This window comes from Zingiber officinale, chromosome 10A (assembly GCF_018446385.1).
Source record: "Zingiber officinale cultivar Zhangliang chromosome 10A, Zo_v1.1, whole genome shotgun sequence".
Taxonomy (NCBI): domain Eukaryota; kingdom Viridiplantae; phylum Streptophyta; class Magnoliopsida; order Zingiberales; family Zingiberaceae; genus Zingiber; species Zingiber officinale.
The window spans coordinates 81758148-81781458 of record NC_056004.1 but is presented as its reverse complement, the minus strand read 5'-3'; the positions used below and the strand labels follow the sequence as shown (position 1 = coordinate 81781458).

The following is a 23311-nucleotide window of genomic DNA, read 5'->3' as shown; positions in this document are numbered from 1 at the left end:
TTCATAGTTTTTTCACAATTCAAAATGTGTGTTTAGTTTAATTCATACAAATCGCTGGTATATTTAATTTGTCAGAATGCTACAAGTAATATAGATATGAAAGCCTTCAAATTGTTTTAATACCTCTGCAAGTAACATTTCTCCATTTATATTTCACTCAGTCCTCAAGAAATGGAATATAGTAGCAACAAATATTCCTTCAGTTGGAACATAATGCACAATAGCAACAAAGAGCAATTAAAGAATATAACTTAATGTATCCAGTAATGCCTGATTCAGAGTCTGTTAATATAGTCCTCAAACTGTTTTACCACAGCTACAAGCCTGTTAATATATCTTATTGCGGCAATGTAATAAGTTTATCGACTCACTGTACCAGTAATGCCTGATTCAGAGTCAAAAATGTATCCAGAGCCTCTCTTAAAAACATTTCATAATTTATCGGACTGGCTCATGGAATTTAGTATTGCTAACTAGCTCTTCATCTTACCGGGAATGGACGCGAGTGACCGGAGTACTGCTGGGGAAGGCCTTCTCAGCGTGTGCGTCAGTATTATCATCAATGTCATTAGCGTCAATGCACCTGCTTGATGTGCTGATGCCAGTGAGACCGGAACGTAACTTAGAAGTGTTGAGATCCCCAATGTCACCTATAATCAAAAACAATGCATGGATCTAGAGATATCAACCCACAACTATTTGAGGTTTATGAACAAGCCAAAGAGAAAAATCAACTGTGCTGGTCGGTTAAGCATAATGCATGGATGCATAAAAGGCACAGCTATCAACTAAAGATACCTGAAGTGCTGCCATCCCCAATGTATTTCCGATAAGAGCTTGCACAGCAGGGTGCATATCTATTTTTCTAGTAGCATACCACAAACCACCGATTGATGCCAGTGTTGTTGTTGCAAGAATTCGATGGTTCAGCTGCAATTGGCAGAATTACTAAATGAACGAAGGTGAACTTGAATTATTGGATGAATTAGAATAGAAATGCGGGGCACAAAGCAGATTTTTTCACAAATAAACTCAGTAATGAATTAGTGTAGTTTTGCAGAGATTAAGAACATATACATCAGCATAAACAAGTTATGTCTATTCCAATTTTAATAGTCAACACGAGCTCCATAATGAGTGTTGGCAGTGTCCACTAGCAATCATTTTCTTTATATGATAGAAGATAAGATTTGTTTAGCGTTTCTAAACAAAGAAAAAGATACATACTCATAAGACAGTTGTTGCGAGCTTTACCTGAACAAGAGCCGTATTTTCAAAGAAGTTGCGTATTAGTGGATCCATGCTAAAGATGTCTTCTGGAATCCAAGTGTCGCCCATTTTGGGAAATGTATTATATGCATGTCCCTAACATCAAAAGAATGAAAAAATTAAAGGAAGAATGAAACCATAATGAATATTTAACCCAATATTCACATACCGCATCATTGCCTGCTACAAAAGCACCTGAGATAGCAGTTATGCCTACAAGGACACTAACAGGAAGAGCCAATTTACGAACTCTTCCTGCTCCACGAAGCCGTTCTAGTGTTTCACTTGGTGGATCAGGCATGACTACACATAATGCAGTCCATAGAATGCCACAGTAGATGACAAATGCAGATGTAAGATGAGTAGCAAGACGGTAAGGGCTTACTCTAGGTTGAACATATTCTGTAGAAGGTTCCTGCATAATTAATAAGCATATAAATGGGGGGAAAAAAATCTAGTCATACATAGATGGCATTGTTAGCAGTAGTCATACCTCTAAACCACTTTTAACCATCCACCAACCTATTAGTCCTTGAGCACCCCCAAGTGCAAAAAGAGTGGAGAGTCTGATTCCTAGTTGGCGAGTGATATAACCTTTTGCAAGAAAATACATAAATGGCAAAGAAAACACAACTCCCAAACCCCTACCCCACATACGGTGGGCATATTCCATCCAATAAATGAACTTGAAATCTTCAAGAGACATTCCTTTGTTAACTCTGCAAGAATTGATGTTGCATCGTATTTTATAGCTCATCATTTTGTAGGCTGACATCCAAACCAAATTAAGTAACTAAAATAACATCATAACTTCCACTTATTGCAAGATGGAAAGATATATATAATTTGGTCAAGCAACAACTTGCATTCTTCTATCAAAACAAGCAAGCCTACAAAATGACGTCCTTGTCAAATTTATACCTGAAATGGAAATCTGCCAAGTCCATAGTAATCACAACATATATAGATAAGGTAATGTAAAGTAGTAACACATAGTATAAGCAGTATAACACTAAAATGCTTGCAACAATGAGGAATCAGTCTTTAGGAGCATAGCATAGAAACGTTACCAAAAAACAAAGAAAAGGGCCAAACAACTAGAAGTTGGGAAATATATATAATTACTAAGAGAACATCTGTGACAATGTAAAAGGGGTTTCATGAACTTTATTTTTCACCATGCCCAAACAACAGAAGTGATTTCCATTATTACCACACCTAAGAGTTTAAGCATCCGGAAACTAATGGAACATCATAACTTCCACTTATTGCAAGATATATATATATATATATACAACTTGCATTCTTCTAATCAAAACATACAAGCCTACAAATAATAATTGATGTCTTTGTCAAATTTATATATAGATAACATAATGCGTAGTAGCATATAGTATAAGCAGTATGACACTGAAATGCTGGCAGCAATGAGGACTGAGAGTCTTTAAGAGCATCGCAACATGGCATAGAAACATTCCCGAAAAACATAGAAAAGGGTCAAACAACTAACAGTGGGGTAATATATATAATAACAAAGAGAACATCTATGTAAAAGGTTTCACAAAAGTAATTTTTTACCATGCCAAAACAACATAAGTAATCTCCATTACCCCACCTAAGAGTTTAAGCATTTGGAAACAATTGGCAAACTTAATGAATATGTGCCTACAAAATTGCAAATACACCAAAGGTTTCTTGTGAAGCTGTCTATAAATTTTCAAATCAAATTGAGATACCCCAAATTAAAATCTAGCCTTTACAGCAACTGAAGCATCAATGGTTCAAGATTAGGCAGAAAATCAGGCTTGCATGCAAGTAAAACAGAATGGTATGTACCATAATGTCTTACCTCTTGTATTCTGGAGATTTCTGATACTTCTCAAACTCAAGTAACCACTGATCTTCTGACAAAGGAGGTAGACTACCAGTGAACTTCCAATCAGTCATGGACAAACCAGACCGTGTGAGGCGAGTCACACCACCTAATACAACTAAACTAAAGACCCAGGCCGCACAACCAAATAGCCATATTCCAACCGCTTTCTGAGCATGAGGCCCTTTATTGACAAGCAATTTTAGACCTGCATTGGCTAACTCTGCATTACTGGAGTTTGCCAGTGGAATTGTAGTGGACATGTTTCTCGAGGATTTTCCATATAAGCTCTAAAAGAAAACACATCAATAGCTATCAGGCTTGTTTAGAGTGTTAAGAATTTTAGGGAGATGAGAAAAAGTATGATTCCTCATACAAAAACATCACACTTTTACGAGAAAAACTTTGAAAAACAGTTCAGTCATGAAGCAGTTGATGAATATTATTGTTGTCAATGGGCATGCTATTAGCACATACATCAAACATGTAGTAAAGGAGCACATTTCAATAGAGGAGAAAAAGAAGAATTATTTTGATGCATATCACGATCTGATACCAAAATAAAATGAAGCATTAATCAACTAACAAGGTTCAACAGTAAGGAATCAACAATGGGAACAACTACAATTTCAGCTTAATTTAATGTGTAGCTAATTTCATCTGAAAAGGTCAAACAAACATAAATTGTTCTACATCGAAAAACAAACTTTCAAAGAAAAAAATGGAAACTGAAATGAATTACAAATGAGCTAATAGTGAATGGCAGAGCCATCCAACAACTTTCAGAAGTGTTAGCCATCAGTCCATAAAATAGACAACATCATAGCGCTTAAAAGCTCTTAAATAGATGACGATGAAGAGCTGACAATTACTGATTAGAATGAGAAATTGCTAATCATTTATCATATAAACATAGGTCATAACTATCTTATTTGCTGGACCACTAATTGATCAAGCAAATTCCAGATGCAGAAAGAACTTATTTCGTTCAGTATTTCATGAAGCTGCAGGTTAGAGGCATGGACAAATTCCAAGTTCTGTCAGAATTTAGATTTGTCCTACTTTATTATATAATCTTTGTAGTTCAATAACATACAAAACTATAGTTCTCTCACTCTGTCAACTGTATTTTAACCTCATCTCTTGAACTTATAAATAACAAGTTAACCACAAGTATCTTGAAAATCCTACTGGCCACATAAAACAAAGATCTAACGCAAAAAAAAAAAAAACAAATTTTTAAGCGGGAAACACCATGATCCTTGAGCAATAACTGTGAGAAGCCATGAAACAATTAATCAAAACCACAACAATTTTGCGAACTATCACGAAAAAGAAACCATGCAGGATGATCAAGAATAAAGTAGGAGAACACAAGAAGTTACATTAATGGCAGACCTTGGGGATGGTTTTGAACCCATAGAACGAGGCAAATCTGTTGCGGAATCCTTTCTGGAAGGATTCTACTGATGCGACGAAGTGGGAAGGGGGCCGAAGAGATGAGGAGGATGAGCTTCCGCTGGGAACGCGGCAAGGTGTGTTCTTGAGATGCGAGGTGATAGGTAGGGTTTTTACCCGTCGGAAGAGAGCTGCAAATCGCCCCACGGACATCGCTGATCCGCTTCCCCACGAAACCCAGAAGAAGTGAAATGTTGGGGAAGGAAGTGGGGGGCAGCCGGGCAGCGGGTTTTATCGATACGATGGGCGAGCTTGCTAAGATCGCGTGCGATCCTACGGCCCAAATCGATCTGGTAAGAGGAACTCATTATAATAAATGGAAAAGGCCCTGCCCTGTGAAATGGATTTTTTCTAAATTTTAATTTAAACTCATTTTTAGTATAATTATGCCTCAAATGGTTAAATTTAATTATATTATAATAATTATAATAATAACTACTATTATAGAGATGAGTTATTTTTTATTAATAACTTCATTTTTTATAGTTATCTTAAATTTTAAGTTTGATTTTTTAGTTTTACCGAAATGAGGAGCGAGCAAAAGTTCACACATGATTAACTGATTGAATCAGCCAAATTTAAAATATTTATTTTTTAAAAAATATATTAATTATTTTAAATAATTGTATTTGTTTTAATTTTAAATTCTTAGGTGGTGTTTGGTTTAGAGGTTTGGGAATGAAAGAATGGATTCATTCCCAAACCTAGTATTTGGTTGATGGGAATGAAATCAAGATTTTGGAATAAAACCCAAAAATTTAGGTATGGATAAAACCCACCCCCTCCCTTGGGTTTCGATGGAATGAAAATAAAAATTAAGTTTTGGATGAAAATACCCTTAGTATATTTGTTCATTTTTTCATTTTACTTTCTCTCTCATCATACTTTCTCTCTCCTCATTCTATTATCACATTTTCTCTCTCAACATACTTTCTCTCTCCTTATTCTCTCTCATCACACATTCTCTACTATTTTCTCTCTGTATTCTCTCTCATCACACACACTCTCTCATCACACACACTCTCTCATTATTTTCTCTCTCTTCATTCTTTTCTCATTTTTTCATCGTACTTTCTCTCTCATCATTCTTTCTCTCTTCAATCTCTCTTACCATACTCTCTCTCCATAGTTTATCTCATCACACTTTCTCTCTCTTCATTCTCTTCCATCATACTCTCTCTTCATTCTCTCTCATCACACATTCTCTACATTTTCTCTCTGTATTATCTCGCATCACACACACTCTCTCTCATTATTTTCTCTCTCCTCATTTTTCATCATATTTCTCTCTTCTCAATCTCTCTTACTATATTTTCTCTCATCACACTCTCTCTCCTCATTTTCTCTCATCACACTTTTCCTCTCTTCATTTTTTTCCTATCACACTTTCTCTCTCATCACATTTTCTCATCATACTTTCTCTTCTCAATCTCTCATTTTCTCTCATCATATTTTCTCTCTCTTCATTTTTTCCCATCACTCTTTCTTTCTCAACACACTTTCTCTCTCATCATACTTTTTCTCTTCTCAATCTCGCCTATCACGCTCTCTCTCCTCATTTTCTCTCATCACATTTTTCCTCTCTTCATTTTTTCCCATCACACTTTTTCTCTCATCACACTTTTTTTCATCATTCTCTTTCATCATATGTTTCTCTCACATTCAACTTTATCTTCCATTTAATTTTTTCTCTTATTTTCCTCTAAGGGTAAAAAAGGAAATTTAAATTCATTCCAATTGAAAATATTCAACTAACCAAACATTTATTTTTAGGAATGATACTCAAGCTCATACTCATTCTCATTCTATAATACTATGATACTCATTCCCATTCCGATTCCTCGGAAAAAACTAAACGCCCCCTTAATTTGATTAATTCGAATAAACATATATTTTCAACTGAATCGAACATTAAATTCATAAACCATAGTGCGATCGTGTGTGCTAGAACAATCCTTGTCATGGGACATAATTGTACCAAGTGAATGACCAACCCATGTTCCCGGAGGTTAAATTTCTTTTAATTTTACTTGTTTCTTTTACAAGGTTAATTTAATTCAATTTTCAATAAAATTAATTAATATTTTATAAAAATTAAGTTAGTTCAATTAATTTTTTTAAAAAAATCAATGGGTTCAATTTTGAATTAATTATTCAATATCGAAGTGATTGGTCAATTCTAATAAGAACATGGTGGCAAAAAGATAAATACATTCATCCCAGCGTTCCGTCAATCTGTCTCAGGATCAATCCATCCCAAGATTAACATGGAAATTATATTTTTACAAATGCATCATCGGAGCAAAAAAGATGTTTTAAAAAACAATTAAATCGTTAATTATTTAAATATCCAACAACCACAATTTTTTGAGAGATTCAATCAGCATCTGCCTCTGTTCCACATCCAGCTTCACTACCAAATCGTTCACCATTTCCTTCACCTCATCCGACTCATCGGCGCAGTCCAAAAGCCGAACGAGACAAGCATAATGCTCGCCGCAGGGGTCGATGCCGTATCGTTCGACCATGGCCCCAAACAACCTCAGGCCTTCCGCCACCAGGCCTTTCCTTAAGCAGGCGCTCAAGACGCCGACGAAGGTTATCCCGTCGGGCTGCAGATTTGAGCGCCGCATCGTCTTGAACAGAGCCAGCGCGCGAGTTCCCTGCCCATGAACTCCCAAGCTAGTGATCATGGAGTTCCACGTCGCCAAGCTCTTCTCTGGCATTTGGTCGAACACTCTCTGTGCGTCCTCCAAGCTGCCGCAATTGCTGTAAGTATCCACGAGCGCGGTGCCGATGTAGACCGATTTGTCGAGCCCGCCGTTCTTTTGGGCGAATTCGTGCACCCGCCGGCACAGCTCCAGGCTCCCGAGATCCTTGCAAGCTATCAGTAGCGCGACGATGGTGAAATTGTTCGGTCGCACGTCCTCCTCCTGCATCCTTCGGAACAAACCGAACGCCTCGTCGGGGCGCCCATTCCTCGCGTAGCAATCGATCATCGCCGTCCAACTCACCACGTTGCGAGCCGGCATGGCCTCGAAGACAGCCCTGGCGTCCTCTATCTCGCCGGAGGCCACGAGTCCGGAGAGCAGAGCGGTCCACGACACGACGCTCCTGACGGGCATTCTGTCGAACACTTTTCTCGCGTCGACGGGTTTGCCGCAGCGGAAGTAGAAGTGGATCAGGCAATTCTGCAGGAATGGATCTCGGGAGAACCCGGACTTGATCGCGGAGGCATGGACCTCCTCGCCCTTGTCCAGGTCGGCGATAATCGAACACGCCGTGACGACAAAGGGGAAGGTGAACTTATCAGGCAGGACGCCGCGGGCGAGCATTTGGTCGAAGAGGAGGAGGGCGTCGAGGGGGGAGCCCCCACCAGCGAGGGCGCGGATGAGGAGATTCCAGGCGATTGTGGGTGGGTTTGGGAAGGAAGATAAGAGGCGAGCTGCAAGGTCGAAGCTACGGTGAGAGGAGTATAGACGGAGAAGGGACGGGAGGACGGAGGGGTCATGAGACAGGCCGGAGCGGAGGATGCGAGCGTGGGACTGCTTGGCTTGTGCCAACGTAGCGGCGGTCGCTCGCCGGCTGAGGAGACGGATGGCGAGAACATCGTCGGCGTGGTCGCTGCTGGAGAAGGAGATGGTGAGGGGCAAGGAATCGAGGGAGAAAGCGAGGCATGAGAGCATAAGTCCGGCGATGGGAAAACCAGCAAAAGCAGCTCAACGTTATCTTCAAGTCCGACTACCGACTAAAATTAGGAAAACATGGAGAGCCGTTTTCAGCCATCCGATCGACGCTGGCTTGATCCTAGCTATTGATTGGGTTTAGATTTTACACACACGTGCTATTATTATGATTTATTTATTTTTCTCTACCCCACTAATACAATCTCTCACGTATCCCCAATGTAATTCCTAACTAGACATCTTTCAGTAGGATGATCAACCTGAAATGTTAGGTTGTTAGATTATTTATTACGAGTACTTTAGATTTATTCCCATAGTTAATGGAAAATTTATATGAGATTAGATTCATCATCTTTAAAATTAGTAATACTTGATTGTTGACCAATAGAATTCATATATTCCTATAATAATATGATATTATTCATTTTTTATCTAAGCTCTGATAGATTTATTTTTGAACTTTACTCAAAAGATTTTATGTCAATAGAGATATCTTAAATTTTATAACCCCATGATATTTTTTATATGTTTTGAATATGAAACTTTGATTATAATTTCAATAATTCTCCACTCAAATTAATGGTCACGATACTCCAATAGAGATCACTCATTTTCATTGTGTTTGGGCACACTCTTTATATGAAATACCTAGAACACCACTTACCTCAAGAACTTATCATGAAATTTTTACTAAGAGCCCCCTACCATTATTCTCATTTCCATTGTGTTTGGGCACACGTCTTATATCAATACCTAGAAAACCACTTGCCTCGAGAGGTTATAATGAATTTTTTACTAAGAGCCCTCTACCATTATTCTCATGGTCTGGACCTCCCCCACCTTTTTTTGTTAAGATTCCCCATATGACTCTATCTTGAGCATGACTCTAATACCAGTTGTTGAGATTATGTCGTAACAAACGAGAAGAATCGTCGAAGGAGAAACTGAAGAGACAGAAGAATTGAAAGAGGAGAGAAGATGACAATGAATAATCGTGGTTTGACAATATGTCTACTCCACAAATGGCCAAGAACTTTCTATTAGAATTAGGTTTAGAGTTATAATGATCCTATATATGCATCCCAAGTTATACATGCTATTTTGGATCAAAAATACCAAGTAAACAAAAAAAATCATAAATTCTCTAGGCCTCCAGCGGGGGCACGATGCCTATGCCAACTTTCCTAGATTGTGGCATAGCCATGTCGTGCCCCTAGGCATGCTCATGCTAAGGGCTTACCCTTGGGCATGCCCGTGCCAAGGGCATGCCCGTTCCCTCATATTCGAACACAGCTAGGTTGCATCCGATGACACTGTCATGACTATGCAAACAAAGCCGGACATAGCCAAGTCGTGTTTGATGGTTTGATTATGCCTCGTACCTTAGAAGCATGCATGACCTGGCTGTGTCTTCGAGCACGGTCATGCCCCGTGATGGCCAAATATGAGTCATCCCCAACAATCTTCATCATGATGAATATCCACCTCTTTAGAGAACTATGAGCATATGAGAAGAACTCCTCCTAGAACGTCGAGTTTGGGTTGCCTCCTTCTAGCAACTAGAGAAATTGATCAAGTTTAAGAAATGCTTGAACTTTTCTATGGTAACTAGCTTTGTTAACATATTAAGAAGTGTGGGTCTTCTCAAGTAGTATTTTCCAGGAAGAAATCAGCTCCAAGATCTTATAAAATCTCACATCAACATGCTTGGTCATCGTATGATACACCTGATTCTTCGCCAAATAGATAACACTTTGTCTATCATAATACAACTTGATGTTAGGACTAAAAAAATTCACATGTCTCCATAATAGTATGATATTGTCTACTTTGGACATAAGTTCTCATGAATTTATTTTTGGGCTCTACCCCAAACGTCTCATACCAATGGAGATATCTTTCATCTTTTAAAACTCATGATCTTTTTCATGTATTTTTTAAAGTGAGATTTTGATTATATTCCTAACAATCTTCCTCTCAAATGAAAGACTACCATTATGTTAGATTTTGAGGGATGTCCTAAGATAATCACTTTTAGGTTCTTACTAAATATAGATTCATTATTTGAGTACATATTATATATTTGATTGTCATAAACTCATTTACTGAATGCCCACAATACAATTCATAGCATGAGAGAAATTGTGAATAAATCACAATTAGTGATTATCTCTACATGTGCAATTATGAACGCATTGAAATTTTCCTAGTCGTCGCATTGATGCATTCAAACATCATCAATTCTATAAGACTAGCACATGTTATATTCCTTGGTTCACCAAGCATCTGTTTTCTCACTAGCTGGAGACATTGGGATGTCGAGAGTTAAACGTGGATGCTAGTTATGGTAACTAATTCATTAGACTGACTCGCTGTAAGACTTCATATGGTTATTTATATATATGGATATGTCTGTGAAGCTCTTATTGTAGCTTGAGTGCAAGTTTCCTTTGACTTGAGGTATACAAGTCATCTTGGTCATGGAGACTTATACTTTGATATCTTAAGCAAGCACCTCATTAAGGTGTTGACCCGGAATAATTGGATATAAGTCAAAATGCCCGAAGATGTTTGGATAGCCCATGAAGGATTCACCGTTCCTTATAAGGATATGTATATCCTATGACAACTCGTTAGGATTATTACTCAAAGTCTTTGACCAAAGCATCATATATTAAGACTACAAGACTTTTAGACACATGTACAAGTAATTTAAATCTGTAGAATGAGGAAGTATTACTTGGGCTAGGTGTGACGTAGTCAGTCTAGTGGAAACAGACACATAGACCATGTTTTGAACCAAGTGGGTATAAGATGAGTAAAAGGAACAAGGCACGACTCACTGTAGCTGCTGAAGAGTTTAGAATTAGTTCTATGATCAATTATGATTTTCCGGCTAATTGGGGATCATAATATACTATTAGGTGTCACTCATGATAGTTCTATAATTAAACAATTAATTATGGATGATCAAGATGAATCGGGAACCTATTGGGTGATACGTACTAATGAGTCTTTAAAAGAAGCAAAACAAGTTAAATAATAAGATTCTTAGATCAAGAGATAAATATTTGGTTGAACCATACATAAGACAAATATGAAAATATTTGTTATAATGGAAGCATGGATGGGCTACATCTCTTATGATAGAGTTAGACCATATTTGGTTTAATCATGAATTAGTCATGAACTAACTTGGTTTAGTTGTGAACCAAACCAAGGGGTTATGAGCTAATTTTTGGTTAAGGGATAATGGGTTAGATTTGGGCTTTCTAATCCAACTCATTAAAGAGGATTATATATAGATGTAATTAGGAGAGAATTATATACAAGTTTTATTATTTGGTTGATTGACTTTTGGAAAACCCAATCCTCCTCTCCCTCTCCTCTCTCTCTCCCACCGCCAACAAGAGGGCTCTCCCTCTTGTTGCCATGACCACAATAAGGGAGAAAAACTCTCCCTTGTGTGTTTCTCTTCTTCTTCTTGATCTCTCTTCTTCGCTCATGGCTAGTAACTTCCGAAGGAGAGGCTTGTACTCAAGAAGTTGTCTTGAAGAGCTCGGTATGGATACGAATAAAGGTGAGGCTTGACAACGTTGCTACGGTTGATTCTCATCTCGTTACAGGTCATCCGTAAGATATACCTAGCGTAAATTTACTACCCGTAAAATTTTAATTATGTGATCATGTTTAGCATGTTGTATCCATGTATGTGTGTGACGTATGATGTAATAATTAGGAATTATTAATATTTTATTTTCTGCTGCGCATGTTTACGAAATGTGTTCTAACACGCACCTGTATTGAGCATATCCCAGTAGTGGTATCAGAGCCTAATCGTATTTTAACATGATTGTAAAATTATTTTACGGTTCGTAATTAGTGTTGCAATTAATTTTAGAATTTTTCTAGAATTATTAAGACTTTTCTATTTTTGAAAATTCCTAAATTATTAGGAAATTCTATTTTTAGAAATTTTCTGATAAATTCTAAAAAAAATAAATTTAAAAATATTCTATTAATTTAGAAATTATCATTTCTAGAATATTATGAAATTTTAAGAAATATTTTATTTTTATAAAATGTCCTAATTTGTTATATAATACCAAATATGGAAAGATTCTCAAATTTTAAAAAAAATCCAGATTTGAGATATTCTAAATTAAATTATAGAATTAATCTTTTCTAGAATTTTAGGATTTATTAAAATATTGCATTTTTAGAAAGTTTCTTAAATTGTTAAGAAATACTAAATTTGGAAAGATTTAAAATATCATTAAAAATCTAGATTTCAGATATTCTAAATTAAATTATAGAATTAATTTTTCTTGAATTTTTAGATTTATTAAAATATTCTATTTTTGAAAAGTTTTCTAAATTGTTAGGAAATATCAAATTTAGAAATATTTAGAAAATCATAAAAAAAAATCTAGATTTGAATTATTCTGTAATAAATTAAGAAATATTAATTATTTATTTTTTAAATTGTTAGGAAATTAATTTAAAGATTTATTTATAAAATAATTAAAGATTCCTGTTTAATAGAAATATTCTAGATGAGATATGCTATTTAAATTTAGAAATTAATTTTCTAATTTGATTAAATAAATCATGTTTTATTAAAATCACATTTATAACATATTTTTTATTTTCAAAATAGAATTATAGCATATATAAATTTATGTCATGTTCATACCATATTGTATGTCATGTAGATGCATTAATTATGACATGATATGTCTCCCTTATGTGCTAGTCATTATTGTTAGGACCTTCGGATGGCTAGAGAGGGGGGTTGTGAATAGCCTCCTTTAAAAATCCAATCAATTTCCTCACAAGAGTTTGTTAGCACAGCGGAAATAAGTAAAATGAAAACTGATGCAAGGGAAAGAACAAACCACCACTAACAAAACGATGTACGAGGTTCGGGGATAACTTGCCCCTACTCCTCGGCGTGTCCGTAAGGTGGACGATCCCTTGATCTTTCGGTAGATCACACCCCGAACAAAATCCGGCTAAGTGTTTCTCCTTCTCGGTGGAGTAACCTCTCAACAAAAGTCACAGAATAGATTTGAAAACAAAGCACAATGACTTACAGAGTTTTGTGGCTAACGGAATGAGCAAATGAAACTTACAGCCACGAAGTGAAAAATGCAAAGACAGAAGGAAGCTTCAGCCAAAAGCTCAACGACACAGCCTCTTTCTTGAGCGACAGAGAGTTTTTCCAGAACCTTAGCAAACCTCTCTTCTTCCTTCTTCTTATTCTGCTTTCTCACTGTCCCGAATCACTGTCACCTGTGTCGAATCACTGCAACCAACTCAGGCGTCGCCAATCACTCTTCCTTCTCATCTGGTTCTCTGAACTCACACCAATACCATCCATGGTCTTCACTGGTGTCTCTGAGCTCGAACCAATGGGCAAGAGTCCAACTGATCGCGGCCAGTGAACGTTGAAGCTCGAATTGCATCACTTGCAGTGAAATACAGCATAAAGGGCGCTTGTTCTTATTCTTTTGATGGAGCTTCATTTGAAATTAACCAATGGCACGATACCTGCAACCTGCAACTTAAAAATCTCACAGCAGATGATTTGATCAGGTGAATCAGAAGTGAATCAGAAGTGAAGCAGAAACAACAGCGTTGTGGATCGGTCAACAGACCGATCCATAGCTCTCTGGACCGATCAGGACTCATCCTGATCGGTCTGGGAAGAGTCTGATCGGTCTGTGGACCGATCAGCCTATGGGTGGATCGGTCCACAGACCGATCCCCCCTAGCGCTTTGAGTCCCAGCGCATCCCAGCGCTTCTTTCTGATCGGTCTGTAGACCGATCAGATAACCCACAGAATGCTTCTGTGTGGTTACTGATCGGTCCACAGACCGATCAGATAACCCACAGAAACTTTCTGTGTGGTTCCTGATCGGTCCACAGACCGATCAGATAACCCACATAAACTTTCTGTGTGGTTCCTGATCGGTCACGAGACCGATCAGGTGACTCATGTATCACTGGATCGGTCTGCCGACCGATCCAGACAACCAGAGTATCGCTGGATCGGTCAACAGACCGATCCAATGTCCTTGTGTTAGTTTTAGAGCCTCTCAGCCCTAAACCCTAACGTCTTCCTGGTCCAGAGAACGAGCTACCAAGCCCTCTCTGACCTAGTCCGGAGAAGGAGCTGTCGAGCCCTCTCCGACTTCGTCCGGTCCAGAGAACGAGCTACCGAGCCCTCTCTGACCTAGTCCGGAGAACGAGCTGCCGAGCCCTCTCCGACTTCGTCCGGTCCAGAGAATGAGCTACCGAGCCCTCTCTGACCTAGTCCGGAGAACGAGCTGCCGAGCCCTCTCCGACCTAGTCCGGAGAACGAGCTACCGAGCCCTTTCCGACTTCGTCCGGTCCAGAGAATGAGCTACCGAGCCCTCTCTGACTTTGCGTGCCAAGTATCCGTACTTGGACTTTTCCTCTCCTCATGATCAACCTTGATCATCAATCAGTCTGAGTTTAATTAATATTTGATACAAACTTAAATCAGTGTCAACATCAAAACAACAGCCAGGTCAGACTGCATCAACAATTATTCCAAAGGCTAGTAACCGTCCGTGATTTACCTCCTCCGTGTTGGTCCTAGGACGGGTTGGGAGGGCGCTGGGAGCGTGCATATTCGTCTTTTTGCCATCATTAATTATGATATGATTAGATTTTGACATGTGTGCGATGTGATTAGATCTTACCATATGTGTGATGTGTCATACTATGTTATGCATGAGATGTGTCATGTCATCATTTATGTCATGCGTGCGACGTGTCATGTCATCATTTATGTCATGTGTGTAATGTCATATAGATAGAATATTGGCATGATTTAGATGAGACCAAATCCCTTACACAATATTAAAACCTACACCTTCCATTAATATGGTAAGAACCAGAGTTTAAGTTCTTATTTGAGTTGTTGATCAAAGTCAAGCTCAACTTAAAATTAAATATGTTCAAATTATAGAGATGCAATCTCATGATTAACGAGTCGATTTTAAACTTGAAGCGTTGATTTATCGTGCCAAAGCCTTAATCAATGTGGATAAAGGTGAAGTTGGGTGATATGCATTTGATGTATACTTGTTAATGTGTTAACAACCCGATGTTTATGCGAAAATCAATCAGTTACTGGCATAATGTGATAGTTGCATATAAGTGATACGCAATCAGTAAACTTGTTACCTACCGCTATAACTAAGAATGACTTGTTGTCCAAAGTCAAGGTTATTCTTATCTATAGTGGATATCATCTCACTTAGAGAAAACCTACCATCCCCCAAATTCTAAAATAAGGGTATTTGAATTTGATAAATAAGCGAGCTTTTATGTAAATTGTTTAAATAAATAATATCATATCTCTCATACATTCTCATTTTTGTATTTCTAAGTTAATCATTTAATTATGACTTCGGTTAATATACATCTGATTTTGGACTCAAATAAACTGACTGGGCCGAACTTCTTGGACCGGTTTCAAAATTTAAGAATTGTTCTCAAAGCTAAGAAACTAGCTTATGTCCTTGATCAATCTCTTCTCACAAGTCTTGACGCTGATGCAGCTGCGGATCAATTGTTGGCCCTTCAGAAATATAAGGATGATTCTGTACTTATAAGTTGTATCATGCTAGCTGCTATAACTTCTGAATTACAGAAACAACATGAGCATTTGGATGCTTATGATATTGTCTATCATTTTCATGAGCTATTTGATGAGCAAGATAGATCTGAAAGGTTCGAGGTCTCTAAGCTTCTCTTTTGCTCAAAGATGCAGGAGGGTTTGTCCGCATATACTAAAGATGAACGACTAGATAGAGCGTTTAGCATCACTCGGTTTTACAATGGATCATGAGTTAAGTATTGACTAAATCTACATAGTTTACTGAAAAGTCATTCATAATTTGTGATGAACTATTGGATAAACAATTTAGAATCGACCATTCCCAAGATGATTAATATGCTCAAGACTGTAGGCCCTTCTGTTAAAGGTGAACAGAAAACTGTGATGTTAGTAGACTCCTCCAAGAAAGGCTCTAAGAGGAAACCAAAACATCAGGCTAAGGGGAAGAGCAAAAAGTCCAAGACAGTAGAACTGTCACAAAAGGGCCCGTGCCATCATTGTGGCAAGATGGGACACCGGCGAAGAAACTACAAGATCTATCTTTAGTCCGTGAAGAAGAATAAGGCATATGATGCCCCATCGTTTTAAAGTATTTTCATTATTAATTGTCATGCTATTTCCTCAGACACTTGGATATTGGATATTAGGTGTGACTCACATATATGTAATGATATATAGGGGCTAAGAAATAGAAGAAGACTCGTCAAGGGATAAATAAGTCTGCGAGTTGGGAATGTGCCCACACACAGAAGACGAGAGGATTTGCTTGGATAAGATACCTTATGCATCCGCAATAGGATCTATTATGTATGCTATATTATATACAAGGCCTGATGTACCATATGTTCTGAGTGTTACGAGTAGATATTAGTCTGATCTAGGAATGGATCACTGGGCGATTGTCAAGATGATCCTTAAGTACTTAAGAAGAACTAAGGATATGTTCTTAGTTTATGGAGATGGTGATATGATCATACGCGGATATATAGATGTAAGTTTCCAGATGGACAAGGATAACTCTAAGTCCCAATCTTGATTCATATTCATATTAAACGAAGGTGCAGTTAGTTGAAAAAGTTTCAACCAAGATACTATAGCAGATTTTACCTGTGAGGCGGAATACATTGCAGCTTCGAAGCAGCAAAAGAAGTAGTATGGATCAAGAAGTTTGTTGCTGAACCTTGAGTGGTTCCATCCATTGTTGAAGCATTACTTGTTTACTACGATAACACTGGAGCCATTGCACAAGCAAAGGAACCTAGGTCTCAGTAGCGATCAAAATATGTGCTTCACTGCTATCATCTGATCAGGGAGATTATTAGTAGGAAGAGATACAGCTCAAGAAAATTTTGACTAAAAGGAATCTAGTGGATCCTTTGACAAATGCTCTACCACAAAATAAATTTGAGAGTCACGTCCATGCTTACTGTTTAGGACACCCTGGCGATTGGCATTAGACCAAGTGGGAGTGTTAGATTTTGAGGGATGTCCTAAGGCAATCACCTTATGATTCTTACTAAATATAGATTCACTATTTGAGTGCATATTATATGTTTAATTGTCTTAAACTCATTTACTGAATGCCCGCAATATAATTCATAGCATGAGAGAAATTGTGATTAAATCACAACTAGTGATTATCTCTACATGTGTAATTATGAACGTATTGAAATTTCTCTAGTCGTCGAATTGATGTATTCAAACATCATCAATTCTGTAAGACTAGCACGGGTTATATTTCTTGGTTCACCAAACAGCTATTTTCTCACTAGCTGGAGACATTGAGATATCGAGAGTTAAACATGGATGCTAGTTATAATAACTAACTCATTAGATTGACTCACTACAAGACTTCATATGATTATATATATATATATATATATATATATATATGTCTGTGAAGCTCTTACTACAACTTGAGTGCAAGTTTCCTTCGACTTAAGGTATACAAGTCATCTTAGTCATAGAGATTTATACTTTAACATCTTAAGCAATCACCTCATTGAGGTGTGGACTTGGGATGATTGGGTATAAGTCGAAATGTCCGAAGATGTTTGGATAGTCCACGAAGGATTCACCACTCCTTGTGAGGAGACGTATACCATATGACCACTCGTTATGATTATTACTCAAACTCTTTGGCCAAAGCATCATATGTTAAGAGTACGAGACTCTTAGACATATGTACAAGTAATTTGAATCCGTAGAATGAGAAAGTATTACTTAGGCTAGGTGTGACGTAGTCAGTCTAGTGAGGGCAGACACATAAACCATGTCTTAAACCAAGTAGGTATATGACGAGTAAAAGGAACAAGACATGACTCACTATAGCTGCTGAAGAGTTTAGAATTAGTTCTAAGATCAACTATGATTTTTCAGCTAATTGGGGATCATGATATACTATTAGGTGTCACTCATGATCGTTCTATAATTAAACAGTTAATTATGGATGACCAAGATGAATCGGGAACCTATTGGGTGATATGTACTAATGAGTCTCTAAAAGACGTAAAACAAGTTAAAGAATAAGATTCTTAGATCAAGAGATAAATATTTGGTTGAACCATACATAAGACAAATATGAAAATATTTGTTATAATGGAAGCGTGGATGGGCTACATCTCTTATGATAGAGTTAGACCATATTTGGTTTAATCATGAATTAGTCATGAACTAACTTGCTTTAGTTGTGAACAAACCAAGGGGTTAATAGGATAACTTTTTGTTAAGGGATAACGGGTTGGATTTGCACTTTCTAATCCAACTCATTAAAGAAGACTATATATAGATGTAATTGGGAGAGAATTAGATATAAGTTTCATTATTTGGTTGATTGGCTTTTGAAAAACTCAATCCTCCTCTCCCTCTCCTCTCTCTCCCACCGCTAACAAGAGGGCTCTCCCTCTTGTTGCCATGGTCACCACAAGGGAGAAACTAGCATCCTTGTCCGTTTGGAAACTAGTATCTATATATCCGTGTATGGTCATATCACTATCTCCATAAACTAAGAACATATCCTTAGTTCTTCTTAAGTACTTAAGGATCATCTTGACAGTCACCCAATGATCTATTCCAGGATCAGACTGGTATCTGCTTGCAACACTCAGAGCATATGATACATCAGGTTTTGTACATAACATAGCATACATGATAGATCCTATTGTGGATGCATAAGGTATCTTATCCATGACAATCCTCTCATCTTCTGTGCTTAGGCGCATAGACTTCAAAAGTTGAATTTCATACCTCATAGGTATGAAACCTTTCTTAGATTTAGACATGCTAAACCGTTTTAGCACTCTGTTTATATATCGACTGTGAAAGACTTAGCAACCTTTTCGATCTATCTCTATAGATTTTTATCCCGAGGATGTAAATTGATTCTCCCATGTCTTTCATGGAGAACATATTGGACAACCAAACTTTAACTGACTGTAGAACTGTCACATCATTTCCTATAAGCAATATGTCATTAATATATAATATTAGGAATACGACTAACCTCCCACTAACCTTTTGATACACACAAAGTTTGTCTGAATTTTATGAGAAATCAAACTGTTTGATCTCCTCATTAAAATGGATATTCCAACTCCTGGATGCTTGCCTTAGTCCATAAATGGATCGTTGAAGCTTGCATACTTTATTCTTGTTGACAAATGTGAAGCCTTCGGGTTGTGTCATATACACATCCTTAAGCAGATTTTCATTTAGGAAAGTTGTTTTCACACCCATCTATCATATCTTATAATCATGATGAGCTGATATGGCCAAGAGTATCCGAATGGATTTAAGCATGGCCACAGGTGAGAAAGTTTCATCATAGTCAATGCATTGCCTTTGACGATTGTCGTTCGCCACCAACCTTGCCTTATAGGTAATAATATTACCATCCATGTCGGTTTTCTTTTTGAAAATTCATTTGCACCCTATAGGCATAATGCCTTCAGGTGGGTCCACTAAGTTCCAAACTTGGGTTTCGTACATGGAATCCATTTCCGACTTTATGGTTGTAAGTCACTTGTCCTTTTCTGAACTATTCAAAGTCTCTTCATAATCAGTAGGTTTCTCATCCTCAATGAGTAACATATCATTTGATTCTCTTACAAGAGATCCATATCTCTCAAGAATATTGCATGTCCTACCTAATCTACGAGGAGGTTGTGTTATAATCGATTGTGGTTCTTGACTAGGCATCTCATTAGTATTTATTAGAGTCTCTTGAACTTCATCAAGTTCAACTATACTCCCACTTGCTTGTTGTAAGAGAAAATCTTTCTCTAGGAAGGTAGCATGCCTTGAAACAAATACTTTTTATTTCAAGTGGTGATAGAATTGGTAACCCTTAGTTTTCTTAGGGTATCCAATAAATAAACACTTATCAAACTTAACATCCAACTTGTTTGATACAGGACATCCTCATATCTTCAAATAAGATATGAGGGGTTTCTTACTAGTGCATACCTCATATGGAGTAGTTAAGATTGCCTTCGTCGAGACTCTGTTTAGAAAGTAAATAGCTATCATGAGTGCATATCCCCAAAAGGTCTTGGGAAGATCTGCACGATCCATCATTGATCTAACCATGCCTAACAAGGTTCACTTATGCCTTTTCGATACACTATTATGTTGTAGTGTATAAAGCAGACTCCATTGAGATAATATACCATTGACCCTTAGATAATCTAGAAACTCTTTGCTTAAATATTCACCGCCTCGATCGGATCGAAATATCTTAATATTTTTACCAAGTTATTTCTCTACTTCACTTTTGAATTCTTTAAACTTTTCAAAAGCTTCAAACTTGTATTTCATTAGATGCACATACCTATAACGAGAGTGATCATCAATGAAAGTAATGAAGTAGTTATAACCTCCTAATGCATAAGTTGTCATTAGTCCACATACATCGATATGTACGAGCCCAAGTAACTCATCAACTCGTTCATCCTTTCGAGAAAAAGGTAACTTTGTCATCTTGTCTTTTAAATATGAATCACATGTATCTAATTCAAATGATTCGAAAACTGTAATCTTTTGCAATTTGGACATGCTTTTCTTGCTTATATGGCCAAGGCGATAATGCCACGAGTAAAAGGTTAATTGATTATCTATCTGGGCGCATTTATTGCTCTTTTTGATATTGAGTACATCACTAGATATATCTAACGCGTAGATCCCATTGTATAATGTTCCAATTCCATAAAAAATATCATTTAAGGTTATATAACAACAATTGTTACTAAAAGTAAAATGGAAACCTTTTCTATTTAAGCAAGAAATAGAAACAATGTTCTTTAATGCTGGAATAAAATAATAATTTTCTAGTTCTAAGACAAGTCCACTAGGAAGCTTTAATAAGTATGTTCCGATGGAGACTATAGTAACCTTTGTTCCATTCCCAACTCGCAGACTTGTTTCTCCCTTGACAAGTCTTCTGCTATTCCTTAGCCCCTGTATGTCATTATATATATGTGAATCACACCCAGTATCCAATATCCAAGTATATGAGGAAATATCATGACAATCAATAACGAAAATACCTGAAGAGGATGGGGCATCGGATGCCTTATTCTTCTTCACGGACTCAAGATAGATCATGCAGTTTCTTCTCCAGTGTCCCATCTTGCTGCAATGATGGCATGGGCCCTTTTGTACCGGTTCTACTGTCTTTGCCTTTTTGCTCTTCCCTTTAGCCTGATGTTTTGGCTTCCTCTTAGAACCTTTTTTGGAGGAGTCTACTAACATCATAGTTTTCTATTCACTCTTAACAGAAGGCTCCACAGTCTTGAGCATATTTATCATCTTGGGGATGGTCGATTCCAAATTGTTCATCCGATAGTTTATCACAAATTGTGAATGGCTTTTCTGTAAACTATATAGAATTAAGTCAATATTTAACTCATGATTCATTGTAAAACTGATTGATGCTAAACGCTCTATGTAGTCATTCATCTTTAATACGTATTGTACTACAGACAAACCCTCCTGTATCTTTGAGTAAAAGAGAAGCTTGGAGACCTCGAACCTTTCAGATCTAGCTTGCTCATCAAATAGCTCACAAAGATGATAGACAATATCATAAGAATCCAAATGTTTATGTTGTTTCTGTAATTCAGGAGTTATAGCGGCTAGCATGATGCAACTAGCAAGTATAGAATCATCCTTATGTTTCTGAAGGGACAACAGTTGGTCCGTAGTTGCATCGACATCAAGACTGGTGGGAAGAGGTTGATCAAGGATATAAGCTAGCTTCTCAGCTTTGAGAACAATTTTCAAAATTTGAAACCAGTCCAAGAAGTTCAGTCCAGCCAATTTGTTCAAATCTAAAATCGAACGCAGATTAACAGAAGTCATAATTAAATGATTAACCTAGAAATACAAAAACGAGAATGTATAAGAGACATGATTTTATTTATGTAAACAGTTTACATAAAAGCCAGCTTATTTATCAAATTCAAATACCCTTATTTTGAATTCGGGAGATGGTAGGTTTTCTCCAAGTGGGTTGATATTAGGGGTGTAAATGAGCCAAACCGCTCATGAGCTATTCGAAGCTCGATTCGATAAAAGCTCGTTTAAGCTCGTTTAATGAGGCTCGTTAAGATAAACAAACCAAGCTCAAGTTTCACAATATTCGGCTCGTTAGCTCGTGAACATGTTCGTTAAGCTCATAAATCAACTTTTAAATAAAAAAATAATAGTTTTGATATTGAATTTATAGATTTTACACTCTACTTATGAAAAACATAGACAAATATATTAAATTTATTTATTAGAATAAAATTATAAATTTTAACAAGAATATTATAATTTTTTTAAAATATATAATTTAGTTTTTAATGAATATTTAAATTTATAATTTATATTTATTAAGCTCGTTTAGGCTCGATAAAAGCTCGAATAAGCTCGTGAGCCATGAATATATTCGTTAAATAAAGCTCAAGCTCAGCTCGATTATAAACGAGCCAAACTCAAACATCCAAGAGTTCGGCTCGGCTCGGCTCGATTACACCCCTAGTTGATATCTACCATAGATAAGAATAACTTTGACTTTGACCAACAAGCTATTCTTAGCTATGACGGTAGATAACATATTTACCGATTGCATATCACTTATATGCAACTATCATATTATGCTAGCAACTAATTGATCTTCGCATAAACATCGGGTTGTTAACACATTAACAAGTATACATCAAATGTACATCACCCAACTTCACCTCTATCCACATTGATCATGGCTTTGACACAACAAATCAACGCTTCAAGTTTAAAACCAACCCATTAATCATGAGATTGCATCTCTATAGTTTGAACATGTTTAATTTCAAGTTGAGCTTGACTTTGGCCAACAACTCAAATAATAA

General features: G+C 37.0%; 2 protein-coding genes across 3 annotated transcripts; both read right to left on the bottom strand.

Annotated features, from left to right (window-relative positions):
• Positions 1 to 237: 237 nt before the first annotated feature.
• Positions 238 to 4797, bottom strand: LOC122027346 (cytochrome c oxidase assembly protein COX15-like). Of its 2 annotated transcripts, none has more exons than XM_042586295.1 (7): positions 4541 to 4797; positions 3119 to 3432; positions 1763 to 1988; positions 1439 to 1684; positions 1255 to 1365; positions 799 to 930; positions 238 to 650 (listed from the first exon to the last, which is right to left on the bottom strand). In XM_042586295.1, exons 1-7 carry the CDS (start codon positions 4751 to 4753, stop codon positions 474 to 476), a joined length of 1419 nt encoding a protein of 472 aa, XP_042442229.1. In that variant the 5' UTR covers positions 4754 to 4797; the 3' UTR covers positions 238 to 473. The 2 variants fall into 2 exon arrangements, with proteins under 2 accessions (XP_042442229.1, XP_042442230.1); XM_042586296.1 differs by having other exon boundaries at positions 3119 to 3350.
• Positions 4798 to 6802: 2005 nt separating this feature from the next.
• Positions 6803 to 8362, bottom strand: LOC122028239 (pentatricopeptide repeat-containing protein At3g26630, chloroplastic-like). The gene has a single exon (XM_042587266.1). It carries the CDS (start codon positions 8284 to 8286, stop codon positions 6943 to 6945), a length of 1344 nt encoding a protein of 447 aa, XP_042443200.1. The 5' UTR covers positions 8287 to 8362; the 3' UTR covers positions 6803 to 6942.
• Positions 8363 to 23311: the final 14949 nt, after the last annotated feature.